The 16020-nt window shown below is 44.5% G+C and overlaps 1 protein-coding gene across 1 annotated transcript in view; it reads left to right on the top strand.

Annotated features, from left to right (window-relative positions):
- The first annotated feature begins 783 nt into the window (after positions 1 to 783).
- SP1 (Sp1 transcription factor) overlaps positions 784 to 16020 on the top strand; it is a 44110-nt gene continuing 28873 nt past the window's right edge. The window contains exons 1-3 of the mRNA XM_027591702.2: positions 784 to 870; positions 1918 to 2072; positions 2429 to 3944. Of these exons, the coding sequence (XP_027447503.1) occupies positions 864 to 870; positions 1918 to 2072; positions 2429 to 3944 (1678 nt within the window). The 5' untranslated portion in view covers positions 784 to 863. The remainder of the gene's footprint in view (positions 871 to 1917; positions 2073 to 2428; positions 3945 to 16020) is intronic.

The raw sequence follows: 16020 nt of genomic DNA, 5'->3' as shown, positions 1-16020 counted from the left end.
CGTCCCCTGAGGAGGGCCAAAATGGCGACGGACTCCTCTTGGCACAGCCCTGCTCCCTCCCCACAGGACCAGAGGCTCTGGTAGCGCCCATTGGCCAAGTTGGAGGCGGTGCCTGGCTTCCTTCGCCGCCTCATTGGACTGAGTGACTGAGGGAGACGCCAATTCTCCTCTGCCCACTCCAAAATCCCGCCCTCAGAGTCCATTCGGCATTTAATTGGCTTTTCCTTCACGTCAATTTGCGTCCTATCGTGTCTTTTTTCAGTGTTAATCCAATCATAACTTTCTTGGCTGCCCGCCTGATTTCTGATTGGTTTTGATCAGCTTCGTCCTATCCCATTTCTGCCTACTTCTTACCACCTCCCACCAGGGACTGTGCCCAGGCATGTCCAGGGTTCTGGTTGGTCGTTGTTCTGTCATTCCAATCAAAGTTCTTCCTATCCCTACCGTTCAGGGAGCCCGCCTGGCGGTTAACTGGTTTCTTTCCAAGCCTATCATCACTAGCTCCCGCCCATCCTCACTTCCTGCGTCTTTCATTGGCTTTTAAAACTGAGAGGGCGGCCTCCTTGGGCGGACACCAGGCACGCAACTTTGTCTTACACGCCTTAGAAAGCAAGCGAGTCTTGTCATTGGATAACCTACCCGTCCTTCTTCTACAAGTCCCTCCCTTCTCCCTCCCTCATTGGGCGGGGCAGCAGCGAAGGGGCGGAGCCTAGGCCGGGCTTGTGGCGCGCTGCTCCCTCCTCCTTACCCCCCCCCTCCCTGTCCGGTCCGGGTTCGCTTGCCTCGTCAGCGTCCGCGTTTTTCCCGGCCCCCCCCAACCCCCCCGGACAGGACCCCCTTGAGCTCGTCCCTCAGCTGCCACCATGAGCGGTAAGGATGAGTCCACTCCAAGCTTAGGGGTGGGAGGGGAATGAGGGGGCGCGCGCGAGGGCCGACCGGGCGGTCCCCGCCGTGAGGGGGGGCGGGCGGGAGGCGGCGGCGGCGGCCTTGGTCCCGCCCGGGGCGGAGGGAAGGGAGGGAGAAGGGGCAGTGGCGGGGCCTGCGAGAAAGAGGGGGATGGGCCGCCCGCCCCGGGGGAGGGGGCAGCGTGGCCTCGCCCGCCCCCTGCCCGCCCCGGCCACGGGGGACGGGCCTTACCCCCCACTATTCGGCCGCCCGCCTGAGGCTCCTCCCGCCGGGGGCTGGAGCCGCGGGGGCGGCCCGAGCAGTGCAGGCCCCGCCCGGGCCAACCGCCTCCCTGGTCCGCCCTCTGGTCGCCGCCTGCCCCAAGGCCCTCCCCTCCCCCCCGTAGGTTTCCCCTCCCCCCCCACCGTCCCGCCCTTTCCACGCCCCTCACCCCGAAACCGCCCTTTCCCTTTAGGGCCCGCCCTCTGTCCGCCCCGAAACCTCCAGATTCCTAACCCCTGGACCCCTTTAGCCCCTTAGCAGTATTCACAAATGTTTCCCCACTCACACTTTTTATTTGTTCTTTTCCCTTTATCCCTCTTCTCCTTTTGGTCCTTTTTACCCTTGAATTTTTCTGTTTCTCCATATCCTTTGACCCTAATTTTAGCAAGCTTTCCATCCACCCACATGTTGTTTTTTGCCTTACCTATCCTTTTTTCCCCCAGGATACTTTGTTGTATTTTGAAACTCTTTGAACATGTCCACCGCCCCTCACATTTCCTATGTGAAAAGTACATTTTTAATGTTTTCTGGGTTTAATTTTGTGCAAGGGAGAATTGAGGCCCAGTTTTAGCGCTACTGTGTTCTGTATGTCCTACAACTGCCCTTTCTCCACTCCACTTTTTTTTTTATACTAGTGCCTTTCATCTTACTGTTAATTATTTCTTTTTCATCATAGTGTCGTTCACTCCTTGTCACCTTACCCTTTTCCTTCCCCCAACTTTAAGTTGTTTATCTTTTAATTCTTTTTAGACCAAGATCACTCCATGGATGAAATGACAGCTGTGGTGAAGATTGAAAAAGGAGTTGGTGGCAATAATGGGGGCAGTGGTAATGGTGGTGGTGCCTTTTCCCAGGCTCGAAGCAGCAGCACAGGCAGTAGCAGCAGTGGAGGAGGAGGAGGGCAGGTAAGTGATGATCAGGACAGAGTGGGGGAGATGTTAAGAGGATGTGGCTATTCTTAGATGATTGTCTTTTCACAGAAACATTTTTAGGAAGGGGCTAAACCATTTTGTAGCTAGGGAAGTTAGCATAGTGAGACAAATGATTGGGAGATCCCCAAGATGAAGATTTCAGCAGTGTAGATAGGTCAGCTCTTTCTTTCTGTCTTCCTTCCTTTTTTCCTTTCCTTTCTTAGTTTTCTTTCCTTTCTTTCTCTCCCTCTTTGTCTGCATTGTTTTGCTGTTTACTTGTTTTATACCGCCCCCTGGGCTGGCAGCTGGGTGTCACTAAACTCTTAGCCTCTCCCTTATTTTCTCGCCAGGAATCCCAGCCATCCCCTCTGGCTCTGCTGGCAGCAACTTGCAGCAGAATTGAGTCACCCAATGAAAACAGCAACAACTCCCAGGGCCCAAGCCAGTCAGGGGGCACAGGTGAGCTTGACCTCGCAGCCACACAGCTCTCACAGGGTGCCAATGGCTGGCAGATCATCTCTTCCTCCTCTGGGGCTACCCCTACCTCAAAGGAACAGAGTGGCAGCAGTACCAATGGCAGCAATGGCAGTGAGTCTTCCAAGAACCGCACGGTCTCTGGTGGGCAGTATGTTGTGGCTGCCACCTCCAATTTACAGAACCAGCAAGTCCTGACAGGATTACCTGGAGTGATGCCTAATATTCAGTATCAAGTAATCCCACAGTTCCAGACCGTTGATGGGCAGCAGCTGCAGTTCGCAGCCACTGGGGCCCAAGTGCAGCAGGATGGTTCTGGTCAGATACAGATCATACCAGGTGCAAACCAACAGATCATCACAAATCGAGGAAGTGGAGGCAACATCATTGCTGCTATGCCAAACCTACTCCAGCAGGCTGTTCCCCTCCAGGGCCTGACTAATAATGTACTCTCAGGACAGACGCAGTATGTGACCAATGTACCAGTGGCCCTGAATGGGAATATCACCTTGCTACCTGTCAACAGCGTTTCTGCAGCTACCTTGACTCCTAGCTCTCAGGCAGTCACTATCAGCAGCTCTGGGTCCCAGGAGAGTGGCTCACAGCCCTCCACCTCAGGGACTGCCATCAGTTCTGCCAGTTTGGTATCATCACAAGCCAGTTCCAGCTCCTTTTTCACCAATGCCAATAGCTACTCAACAACCACAACCACCAGCAACATGGGAATTATGAACTTTACCACCAGCGGATCAGCAGGGACCAACTCTCAAGGGCAGACACCCCAGAGGGTCAGTGGGCTACAGGGGTCTGATGCTCTAAACATCCAGCAGAACCAGACATCTGGAGGCTCTCTGCAAGCAAGTCAGCAAAAAGAGGGAGAGCAAAATCAGCAGACGCAGCAACAGCAACAAATTCTTATCCAGCCTCAGCTAGTTCAAGGGGGACAGGCTCTCCAGGCCCTTCAAGCGGCACCATTGTCAGGGCAGACCTTTACAACCCAAGCTATCTCCCAGGAAACCCTCCAGAATCTCCAGCTTCAGGCTGTTCCAAACTCTGGCCCCATCATCATCCGGACACCAACAGTGGGGCCCAATGGACAGGTCAGTTGGCAGACTCTTCAGCTGCAGAATCTCCAAGTTCAGAACCCACAGGCTCAGACAATCACCTTGGCCCCAATGCAGGGTGTTTCCTTGGGGCAGACCAGCAGCAGCAATACCACCCTTACGCCCATTGCCTCAGCTGCTTCCATCCCTACTGGCACAGTCACTGTGAATGCTGCTCAGCTCTCCTCCATGCCTGGCCTCCAGACCATTAACCTCAGTGCATTGGGTGCTTCAGGAATCCAGGTGCACCAGCTTCCAAGCCTGCCCTTGGCTATAGCCAACGCCCCAGGTAAGGCTTCCAATCTTTTACATTAATTTCCAGAGCTTACTGGCATCTTAACTGAAACTGTTGAGTCTAAGGAAGGAAACAGAGATTTTTGTGGGTAATAGTTTCTAGAGGGCAGGTCGATTAGAGAAATAGCAACGATTCTATTTAAGTCATTTGGAACCGACTTAACGGAAACTTTTTTTTCAGTTAATCTTATGAGAAAGGAGCATTTCTGGGCAATGTCCCTGGGGTCACTGTACTTCAGTGCTTTTGGTGCTATAGAGCAAGGGTCAGCAAACTTCTTTTATAAAGGCCCAGATAGTAAATATTTTAGGCCTTGTGGGCCACATAGTATTCTTTTTTGTTTGTCTTTTTACAACCCTTTAAAAATGTGTAAAACCATTCTTACCTCAAGAACTTTATTTGGCCTACGGGCCCACCGCTTCATAGGATGAGAATTGATTATAAAGTTGACCTTTTTGTAGGACAGTTATTAAATAATCAGGTATTTCTTATGAACTGTAACTCTTAAGTGAGGGAAAGGTGATATAGTGGGTTCCAGAAGGATTTTCAACGAAAAAAGTTACATAGTTAATCTCTAGTTAGCTAGAATATCCTACTCTCTGAGCAAGCTGGTTAGTTAAGTTTTAATTTTTGTAAAGTTCTAGTTATTGGGGCGCCTGGGTGGCTCAGTCGTTAAGCGTCTGCCTTTGGCTTAGGTCATGATCCCATGGTTCTGGGATCGAGCCCTGCATCGGGCTCCCTGCTCAGCGAGAAGCCTGCTTCTCCCTTTCCCACTCCCCCTGCTTGTGTTCCCTCTCTCGCTTTGTCTCTCTCTGTCAAATAAATAAATAAAATCTTAAAAACTTCTAGTTATCTTAAAAGTGGAATCTGTCTGCGTCCCCTTACACTAATGTATATTTTCAGTAAGCTTCCTAGGTGATTCTGGTACTTCTAGCTAGGAGAACCACTTCCTAGACTGCTTTTAAAGTAGCGTATGGTTAAGAAGAGAGGGGAGAGAAAGGGAGTAAGGCCTGAAATGGAGTGGGGAGGTGGAGTTGAGAGGAATTAGGAATAAGGAGAGCATTGAAGGGAAAGAGTCCTCAGGGAAGAGGTATGTATTGGAATGTATGTTGAATCAGTTGACCACAGTATTCAACTATTCATTTTGAATAGTGTTTCACTGTTGTTAATTTGAGATATGTCCATTTAAAAAAGTGAAAGTCTATTTAGAATTTATTTTAAATTCTGTGGTGATGGAGCTAATCTTTAATAAAGAGCACAGGATTGGGCGCCTGGGTGGCTCAGATGGTTAAGCGTCTGCCTTCAGCTCAGGTCATGATCCCAGAGTCCTGGGATCGGGTCCCACATCGGGCTCCCAGCTCCTTGGGAGCCTGCTTCTCCCTCTGCCTCTCTGTCTCTCTCTGTCTGTCATGAATAATAAAAAAAAAAACAAAAACAGAACTTAAACCTTTAAAAAAAAGAGCACAAGATTTTTTTCAAGATTTATTTATTTGAGGGGGGAGGGGCAGAAGGAGAGGGAAACCCAAGCCAACTCCACGCTTAGTGTAGAGTCCAACGCTGGGCTCAGTCTCATGACCCTGAGATCAGACCTGAGCCAAAATCAAGATTGGACTTTTTTTTTTAAGATTTTATTTTATTTTATTTTTTAAAGATTTTATTTATTTGAGAGAGAGAGAACGCACATGAGAGGGGGGAGGGTCAGAGGGAGAAGCAGACTCCCTGCCGAGCAGGGAGCCTGATGCGGGACTCGATCCCAGGACTCCAGGATCATGACCTGAGCCGAAGGCAGTCGTTTACTGAGCCACCCAGGCGCCCAAGATTTTATTTCTGACAGAGAGAATGTACAAGCAGGGGAAGCAGCAGCAGAGGGAGAGGGAGAAGCAGGCTTCCTGCTGAGCAGGGAGCCCGATGCGGGGCTCGATCCCAGGTCTCTGGGATCATGACCTGAGCTGAAGGCAGACAGTTAACCGTTTGAGACTCACAGGCGCCCCAAGAATTGGACATTTTAACCCACTGCGCCACCCAGGTTACTATAGATTTTTGATATTCTGGCATGATATATAAAAATTATGATGGGAAATAGTTTAATATCACCGAACTTACTTTTATTGGAATATATGTGAGTTTATGAATTGTTTACTTTTATTGTAGAGTTCTCATTTCATTTAGACTGGTTCTTACATAAAAGAGGATAACAGGGGCGCCTGGGTGGCTCAGTTGTTAAGCGTCTGCCTTCGGCTCAGGTCATGATCCCGGGGTCCTGGGATCGAGCCCCGCATCGGGCTCCCTGCTCCGCGAGAAGCCTGCTTCTCCTTCTCCCACCCCCTCTGCTTGTGTTCCCTCTCTCGCTGTGTCTCTCTCTGTCAAATAAATAAAATCTTAAAAAAAAAAGGATAACAAATAGATGACCATATTTCCTGCCTCCTGCAGTTTTGGAAAATGGTGGGCGTGAGGTCTGCTCAGGTTCCTTAACTTTCTTACTTTTTTTTTTTTTAAAGATTTTATTTATTCATTTGACAGAGACACAGCAAGAGAGGGAACACAAGCAGGGGGAGGGGGAGAGGGGGAAGCAGGCTTCCCGCAGAGCGGGGAGCCGGATGCGGGGCTCGATCCCAGGACCCTGGGATCGTGACCTGAGCCAAAGGCAGACGTTTAATGACTGAGCCACCCAGGCGCCCCACATTTTTTTGTTGTTGTTGTTAAGATTTTATTCATTAGAAAAAGAGAGAGGTTGAGAGAGAGAAAGAGAGGTCATGAGCGGGGGTGGGGGGTAGAGGGAGAAGCGGACTCCCCACCGAACAGGGAGCCTGATGCGGCACTCCATCTTAGCACCCTGGGATCATGACCTGAGCTGAAGGCAGATGCTTAACTGACTGAGCCGCCCAGGCGCCCACTTTTTACATTTTTGAGGTGTGTTTAAAATGACTACATTTTGAGCCTTAACAAGACAACAGTTTTCTTAATGAATCGGGAGATCTTGGAATAGAAAGAGCTGGAAGGGACCTAAGAATTCATCTAGTACAACTGCCTTATTTTCTAGGTGAGGACATTGAGTTACAGAGAAGCAGTTGAGTAAGTGGTGAGACTACGTACAAGTCAGAGCTAGGGCTTGTAATTAGTTCTCCTAGTGTAAGGCATTACCTATTAGTCTTAACTTAGGATGTGAGAAATCCTTTAGATTGTTAAAAATGTTTTAGAAAAGATATCTTTGCTTCTTTGAAGTTTACTGCTCTAGATGTGGCAAGTGTTTCATAGGCTAAAACTTACACGGCGGTAGAAGTGGGAAAAGTTAATGAAAACTAAACAGCAGCCTGGAAAATTAGACACTTGCTACACTAGCATGTTTATTTGCTCTTTGCTCTTAGGTTGTATCCAGCAGTTTGCTCTTCCTTAAAGGAAAGCAAAGCTGTGGGATTGTTCCATTTAGTAATAATTTGGATCCTTGCAAATTTCTAAAAAGGTTTAGAACTTAGGCTTTAGAGAACAGTTATTAGGCACTCTCATTGCTAACTCATGCTCTGGGGAAGTCTGCCATTTAATATGTCATAGGATAGGGCTACCTAGCTATTATGGATGGTCTCAGAGCTCAAGAAATTGCATGCCTTTCTATGAAGTAGCAGCAGCTTGACATTCACTAATGAGAGAATGAGTTTCTGAAAGGCCATTTTGTGAGTTGAGATTGGTTGCCTCATTAATAGTGGTTTCCGAAGAGAAAAGTTTCCTCCTTTCTGGTTGGTTATACTTGTGCAACATTTTTCCCCCTTCAATTGGTCAACTTTATCCTTAATGAAAGATAATAAAATCATTTCTTAGAAGCTTTAGTGCTGTTCATCTGTTGCCTGGCTGCTAAAAAATGTCTCATTTTACCCCCTTTTCTGGTATATAGTAATTTTACTGGAAACACTCAATCTCTTGGCAGTATAATATTGTAGAAAGAGCCTTGGATATGAAATCTGTAGATAAGTGGATAGATACATAGCACTCTACAAAGTGAGACTATTACATGGTTGTGGAAGACTGCAACTTCTATGGTGTTCACTTAGTCTGTTTATATTTATTATTTTTAAAAACCATCTTTTAGAAATTGTTTAAGCTCTCCTGTTGACTTTCAGGGTTTATTTCTGTTTGCTGAATACACAGGCAAAGGCACAAACTTAGAACCAAAGTAAGCCAGCCATCTTAGTATCCTGTGTTTTTTATGGCTCGGCCCCTGGTGGGTGGTAGTGAGGAAGGGACCACCCAGTAAACTGAGTTTAGTTTCCAGACAGTGAAATGATCTATGGGCTCTGAGGTTTGTTTTTTGTTTTTTTATCAGCTTTTTTTGTCTTGTTTTGTTTTTTGTTTTTAAATCAACACTGTTTCCCAGTTATCAGCGCCCTTTCCTCTCATTTTGTAGTTAGACTCTCACAGATCTTGTTTTTTTCCAGTTTAAAGCTTCAGGTTTTTTCTCAGACACTGCTGTGTCCTGAAAACTCTTCCACCAGGTTGACAGGGGGCCAGCTTTGAAAGACAAGTTTGTATGACTTCGTGGGAGTTCTGCCTAATAAAGAGTTCAGGGCTAGTCTTTGGCAGGAGAATAGAACATATTTCCTTGATGGCTATAATTCACTCAAGAAGCAAATTTCAGGCACTAAAAATAAAAAATTCACATCTGCTTGGTTTTATCGAGGTCAGGAAAATGTCTTCTCTTAGAAGTTAAGTCGAATGTGATACCAGAGTTAGTTTGCCAACAGTGTCGCTAAACTTGGGGTCAGATTGCTGAGACCTAATTTATTAAAAAGTTGTATTTTAGACTAGGGTATTTGAACACTAATGACAAGTAGGTTTAGATGATTTAAATGTGTTCAGAATTGTTCTTTTGCAAAAGATCATTTGAGAGAATTTTCTCTTTTAAAATAATATACTTTATCAGATACAATGTCAAATGTTTCTGCATCATTTGCCTTTTTAATCTAATATTTGTTTCTGAAGGTGATATTAGTGCTTTTAACTGATTTCACTTTAAGTAGAAAAAGTCTCCTTTAAAACCAAGGTGGATTCATTGATTTGAAGTGACTAAGAAGACAGTCCTCGGACCTTTTCAGTTGCTCCTATTTATTCATTCCAGTGGCTTTCTGTAAATGACGTCATTGTTAAATCACGTTGCATTGTGTAATGTGGCCATTTTAGTTCTTAATTAAATAACGGGCACAAGGGTGCCTAGTGTTTCAGGAAAGTTTAGTATCTGTTTTGTTCTTATATCTTCCTTTTCTTTTAACTGTTCCACTTTGTAAAGTAGCATATAAATGTTGCCACTAGTAATTTAGTTCTGCTCATTCCTTGCTTCTAATTGTTTTTTTTTTCCCTCCTTGAAAATGTTTTGGGATATAAGATGAACATCTGTAGAAAAGCTTTATTACATGATGCTTTGTAAGTTACTTGTTGGATGTCTATAAACTTTAATAGATAGTTGAAATTTTCTACTTTGCTGTTTGTTTTTCATATTTCTTACGGGTGTGTCACAATAGTGCTATCCCTTTCTCTAACATTGAGCATTATTATTTAGGTACTCGTGTGCTGAAGTGTTGTTTTAAGGTGTATATGCCCACATTATGACTATATTGTTTTTTTTTTTTTTAAAGATTTTATTTATTCATGAGAGACAGAGAGAGAGGCAGAGGGAGAAGCAGGCTCCCAAAGAGCAGGGAGCCCGATGCGGGACTCGATCCCAGGACCCTGGGATCATGACCTGAGCTGAAGGCAGACACTTAACCATCTGAGCCACCCAGGCGCCCAAGACTATATTGTTGATACTATGCTAGGTTTTAAGAATTGTTTTTTCTTAGAAGACCCTGAAAAAGTTTCCGTAGAAAGCTTTTTTTTTTCCAGAGTTGGTTGCAAATATGGGTTGTAATTTGAATTTGCACTTTGCTCCAGTGTTTTTTAAACTCTGAGTGGCTTATGGAAAGTGGGCAGTATTACTTGTTTGACAAGTTTGGATGTGCTTATCTAATTCACTATGAATCTTTCTAACTCTGTATCTATGTACAAAATAAATAATAACTTAATTTTGAAGGAGTTAAGATATATCTACGTCAAGACAAAGACTTTACTATTAAGAGATGAGAGAACTAAGTTAAAAATTTATACATCTCTGAAAACTTAAAAAAATTATTATTATTTTTAAAGATTTTATTTATTTGACACACAGAGAGAGACAGCTAGAGAGGGAACACAAACAGCGGGAGAGGGGAGAGGGAGAAGCAGGCTCCTGGCTGAGCAGGAAGCCCGATGTGGGGCTCGATCCCAGGACCCTGGGATCATGACCTGAGCCGAAGGCAGACGCTTAACCGTCTGAGCCACCCAGGCGTCCTATTTATTTTTTTTTAAAGATTTTATTTATTTATTTGACAGACACAGTGAGAGGGAACACAAACGGTGGCGGGGGCGGGGGGGGAGAAGCAGGCTTCCCACCGAGCAGGAAGCCCAATGCAGGGCTTGATCCCAGGACCCCAGGATCATGACCCAAGCCGAAGGCAGACGCTTAAGAACTGAGCCACCCAGGCACCCAAAAATTATTATTATTATTATTATTATTATTTTAAGGATTTTATTTATTTGACGGAGAGAGACACAGAGAGAGAGGGAACACAAGCAGGGGGAGTGGGAGAGGGAGAAGCAGGCTTTCTGCGGAGCAGGGAGTCCGATGTGGGGCTCGATCCCAGAATCCTGACCTGAGCTGAAGGCAGATGCTTAACGACTGAGCCACCCAGGTGCCCCTATTTTTTAGGTTTTTTTTAAATTTTTAAAAATATTTTATTTATTTATTCATGAGAGAGAGAGAGGCAGAGGGAGAAGCAGACTCCCAAGGAGCAGGGAGCCCGATGCGGGACTCAATCCCAGGACTCCAGGATCATGACCTGAGCTGAAGGCAGACGCTTAACCGTCTGAGCCACCCAGGCGCCCTATTTATTTTTTTTTTAAAGATTTTATTTATTTATTTGACAGAGAGACACAGTGAGAGGGAATACAAGCGGTGGCGGTGGGGGGGGGGGCGCGGGGGGGAGAAACAGGCTTCCTGCCAAGCAGGAAGCCCGATGCAGGGCTTGATCCCAGGACCCCAGGATCATGACCCAAGCCGAAGGCAGACGCTTAAGAACTGAGCCACCCAGGCGCCCCTATTATTATTTTTTAAGGATTTTATTGACACACAGTGAGAGAGGGAGAAGCAGGCTTCCCGCTGAGCAAGGAGCCCTGAGGTGGGGCTTGATCCCAGAACCCTGGGATCATGACCTGAGCTGAAGGCATATTCTTAATGACTGAGCCACCCATGTGCCCCTAAAAAAATTATTTTTATAGGAAAGCAAATAACTTGCTGCAAATAACCTAAAAAAGCTTAAATGCTATTGAGATGGATCTTTTCAAATTATTCAGTATGTTCTTCATTGAATTGACCCTTTTTGATGATTTAAAAGTTACAACTCTTTGCAAATATAGTACAATTAAATAAGACTGTCAATGGTAATAGCAACTAATCGGAAGATTGCTGGAGCTGGAAACCCTTATCCTCTCCAATACCCCCATTTTGACAGAACCTAAGGACTAGAAACAGTCAATGACTTGCCAGAGGTCCCTGACAAAATTTATAGAGTAAATTTTTGGCTTTAGATCAATATCCTTTTCCACTACACTACACTATTTTCTTATATGACTTGTTTTATTTTTTTTATTTTACTTATTTTTTAAGATTTTTAAAATTTATTTATTTGAAAGAGAGAGACAGAGCGAGAGAGGGAACACAAGCAGTGGGAGTGGGAGAGGGAGAAGCAGGCTTCCTGCGGAGCAGGGAGCCCGATGCGGGGCTCTATCCCAGGACCCTGGGATCTTGACCTGAGTCGAAGGCAGACGCTTAACGACTGAGCCACCCAGGCGCCCCTCTTATATGACTTTAAAGAAAAAAATACTTATTTTGGGCGCCTGGGTGGCTCAGTCGTTAAGCGTCTGCCTTCGGCTCAGGTCATGATTCCAGGGTCCTGGGATAGAGCCCCGCATCGGGCTCCCTGCTCCGCAGGAAGCCTTCTCCCGCTCCCCCTGCTTGTGTTCCTGCTCTTGCTCTCTCTCTCTCTCTCTGTCAAATAAATGAATAAAATCTTTTAAAAAAAATACTTATTTTTAAGTAATCTCTACACCCAGCATGGGGTTTGAACTCATAACCCTGAGGCCAAGAGTCACATTCTCTACTGACTGAGCCAGCCTGGCACCCCTGTTTTCCTTTTTTCCCCATTTTATAAGACTTCTCCCAAGTAGAAAAATGGATTTGTTTTTTTACCCAGGTTCAGTTTTTTTGAAGTGTTACTAACATTTGTAGCCGAAGACAGATAAAGGAAAAAAGAAGCATGGTTAATCAACTTCTTTATAAACTTTGTTATGAATCATAATTTGCTGTAATCAGATTAGTTAATTTGAATTTAATTTAATCTGTAATATATAAATGTGATCAAAACATTAAGAAGGGAGGGGCAGGATGGCAAGAGAAATCAAAGACTTATAGTCACTTTGAAAATGTGAAGGTCGAGGCACCTGGGTGGCTCAGATCATGAGCCCAGGGTCCTGGCCCCCATCAAGCTCCCTGCTCAACGGGAAGGCTGCTTCTCCCTCTCCCACTCCCTCTGCTTGTGTTCTGTCTCTTGCTGTCTCTCTCTGTCAAATAAATAAAATCTTTAAAAACAAAGTGAAGGTTAGCTGTGTCATATTGAGGTTTATGTGTAGAAGGGTATTACCCTTCCCCCTCCCTTTTTTTTTTTACAGTTAAGATGATGTGTTTTCCCTGACTGTACCTTTCTTTTTTTTTTTTTAAGATTTTATTTATTTATTCATGAGAGACAGAGGAGGAGAGAGAGAGAGGGAGAGAGAGAGAGAGAAGCAGAGGGAGAAGCAGGCTCCCAAGGAGCAGGGAGCCCGACGCGGGACTCGATCCCAGGACCCTGGGATCATGACCTGAGCCGAAGGCAGACGCTTAACCATCTGAGCCACCCAGGCGCCCCTGACTGTACCTTTCTTACTTTTTTTTCCTGATATGCTTCAGACTTTTCATAACAAAGTTTTATTTATTGTTTCTCATCTATTGTTTTGTTATCAGGAAATTCCCTTTCAGTGCCTGCCTTCTCTACCCACCACATTTCTTTTTTTTTTTTAATTTTGTTTATTTGAGATAGAGTGAGAGAGAGCACAAGAGCACATGGGGGAGCAGAGGGAGAGGGAGAAGCAGACTCCCCGCTACGCAGGGAGCCCGACTTGGGGCTTGATCCCAGGACTCTGGGACCATGACCCAGGCCGAAGGCAGACGCTTAACGGGCTGAACCACCCAGGCATCCCTACCCACCACATTTCTGATTTGAAAAAAATATATTATCCTGACATACTTGTTGGGGATACAGTTTAACAACCCTTTGAGAGACTATATAGGGCCCAGTTTTGTCCAGGCCCAACATAGACAATGCATAATATTTCTTTTTTTATATACATAATATTTCTTACAGTCACTGGTGGTATCTGAACGTACTATGCTTAGAATTCTTTGGCAGTTTCTTGCACTCATGAAAAACTGTAATTTTATGCAGACTGTCTTAAGGTAAAAAGCTCTTAATTCTGAAAACTGTATTTGGAAATTTTCCATATTATCAAGAACTTCTTTGTTTGGTTTGGTGTTCTCTTAACAGAATATCTTGTTGGCATTATCATGTTTTGAATGGACTCCTTGTTTAGCCCTAAATGCTATTAAGAAATCCAATAATACTCATGGTTCAGTTAACTCACATAGGCATTTACTGAACACCAGTATACTTAGTAATATAATTGCCCCCAGCAGGCTTAAGAGTTAGATACAACGGGCGCCTGGGTGGCTCAGTTGGTTAAGCGACTGCCTTCGGCTCAGGTCATGATCCTGGAGTCCCGGGATCGAGTCCCACATCGGGCTCCCTGCTCAGCAGGGAGTCTGCTTCTCCCTCTGACCCTCTTCCCTTTCGTGCTCTCTATCTCTCTCATTTTCTCTCTCTCAAATAAATAAATAAAATCTTTAAAAAAAAAAAAAGAGGGTGCCTGGGTGGCTCAGATGGTTAAGTGTCTGCCTTCGGCTTAGGTCATGATCCCAGGGTCCTGGTATCGAGTCCTGCATTGGGCTCCCTGCTCCTTGGGAGCCTGCTTCTCCCTCTGCTTCTCTTTCTCTCTCTCTCCCTCTCTCTCTCTCTCCGTCTCTCATGAATAAATAAATAAAATCTTAAAAAAAAATAAAAAAGTTAGATACAAAAGTGTAACAGTGGGGGGAAAAAGTGTAATAATGAAAATGGGTTCCAATTTTTGATGCCTTATTCATAGGCAAATTTAGCAAAACTTATTGAGCACTTATTATGTGTCAAATGTGCCAGGCTCTCAGAATTCTCTGAAACAGATAATGGTCCTTGCCTTCATGGAGCTCCAGTTGCTGTTATGCTGTAGTTATATACATTTAGTGCACTTCAGAGGGGAACAAGTTTTCACACTAATTTTCACACTGAGCTAATACTGAGAGTTGCAGAAAATATAAGAAATAATAGGGCCACACTATTTTGGATTTTAGTTTTCTCTTGTGTTATACATTATCAGGTTATTTATTTATTTATTTATTTATTATAGCTTTTTTTAAAAGATTTTATTTATTTATTTATTTGAGAGAGAGAGAGAGAGAGAATGGGAGATAGAGAGCACGAGAGGGAAGAGGGTCAGAGGGAGAAGCAGACTCCCCGCCGAGCAGGGAGTCCGATGCGGGACTCGATCCCGGGACTCCAGGATCATGACCTGAGCCGAAGGCAGTCGCTTAACCAACTGAGCCACCCAGGTGCCCCTCAGGTTATTTATTTTTAATTAATATCATGTCCTTTAATATTTTATTAACTATTTGTACTTTCACTTATAATTTTGACTCAAGTTTTAAAAGCAGATGTGTGGAAAAGGGGGAAGAGAATTGCATAAATATTTTCATTTATTTAATGGTAATCGTATTTTTGTTCATTATTAAATCCCTAGCATTTACATATTTTGAGAGAAAAATTACTTAAAACTAAATGTGCAAAACGGTATAGTTTTTACTTTTTATTTATTTTTTATTTTTTATTTATTTTATTTTATTTTATTTTTAAAGATTCCACTTATTTATTCATGAGAGACAGAGAGAGAAGCAGAGGGAGAAGCAGGCTCCCAAAGAGCAGGGAGCCTGATGCAGGACTTGATCCCAGGACTCTCCCGAGCCGAAGGCAGACGCTTAACCAACTGAGCCACCCAGGCGCCCTTCTAGGTATATTTCTAAGAGAAAAGGGAACTTATGTCCACATGGAAACTTGCACAGAAACATTTAGAGCAGCATAATCGCCAAAAGACGCTGATAACCTAAATGTCCATTAGATAAACAAAATGTGATATATCCATATGATAGAATATTATTTAACCATGAAAAGGAATGAAGTATTGATACATGCTACAATGTGAGTGAGCCTGGAAAACATTCTGTTAAATGAAGGAAATCAACCAGAGGAAGAAGGTCACATATTTTATGATTCTACTTATATGACCTATCTAGAACAGGAAAATCCATAGAGACAGTGGTTGTCAGGGTATGGGGTGAAGGGAGAATGGGGAATGGTTATTTAATGGGTATGGATGTTTTTCTGGGGCGATGAAAGTTTTGAAAGTATAGAGAGGTAGTGGTTGCACAGCATTGTGAACGCACTGAATGCCACTGAATTGTACACTTTAAAATAGTTAATTGAATGTTACATGAATCTCATGTCAATTAAAAAAATTTTCAAAAGGAACTCCTGGCTGGGTCATTCAGTGGAGCACGTGACTCTTGATCTTGCTGTTGTGAGTTCAAACCCCATGTTGGCTGTAGAGCTTACTTAAATTCTAGGGGCGCCTGGGTGGCTCAGTCTGTTAAGCATCCGACTCAATTTCTGCTCAGGTCATGATCTCAGGGTTGTTGGATCAAATCCTGAGTCAGGCTCCATATTTAGCAGGGAGTTGGCTTGAGATTCTCTCCCTTTCTCTTTCCCTCTCCCTCTCC

This window comes from Zalophus californianus, chromosome 9 (assembly GCF_009762305.2).
Source record: "Zalophus californianus isolate mZalCal1 chromosome 9, mZalCal1.pri.v2, whole genome shotgun sequence".
In the NCBI taxonomy this organism is placed as follows: Eukaryota; Metazoa; Chordata; class Mammalia; order Carnivora; family Otariidae; genus Zalophus; species Zalophus californianus.
The sequence above is the reverse complement of the archived record's forward strand: the minus strand, read 5'-3'. Positions and strand labels throughout refer to the sequence as shown.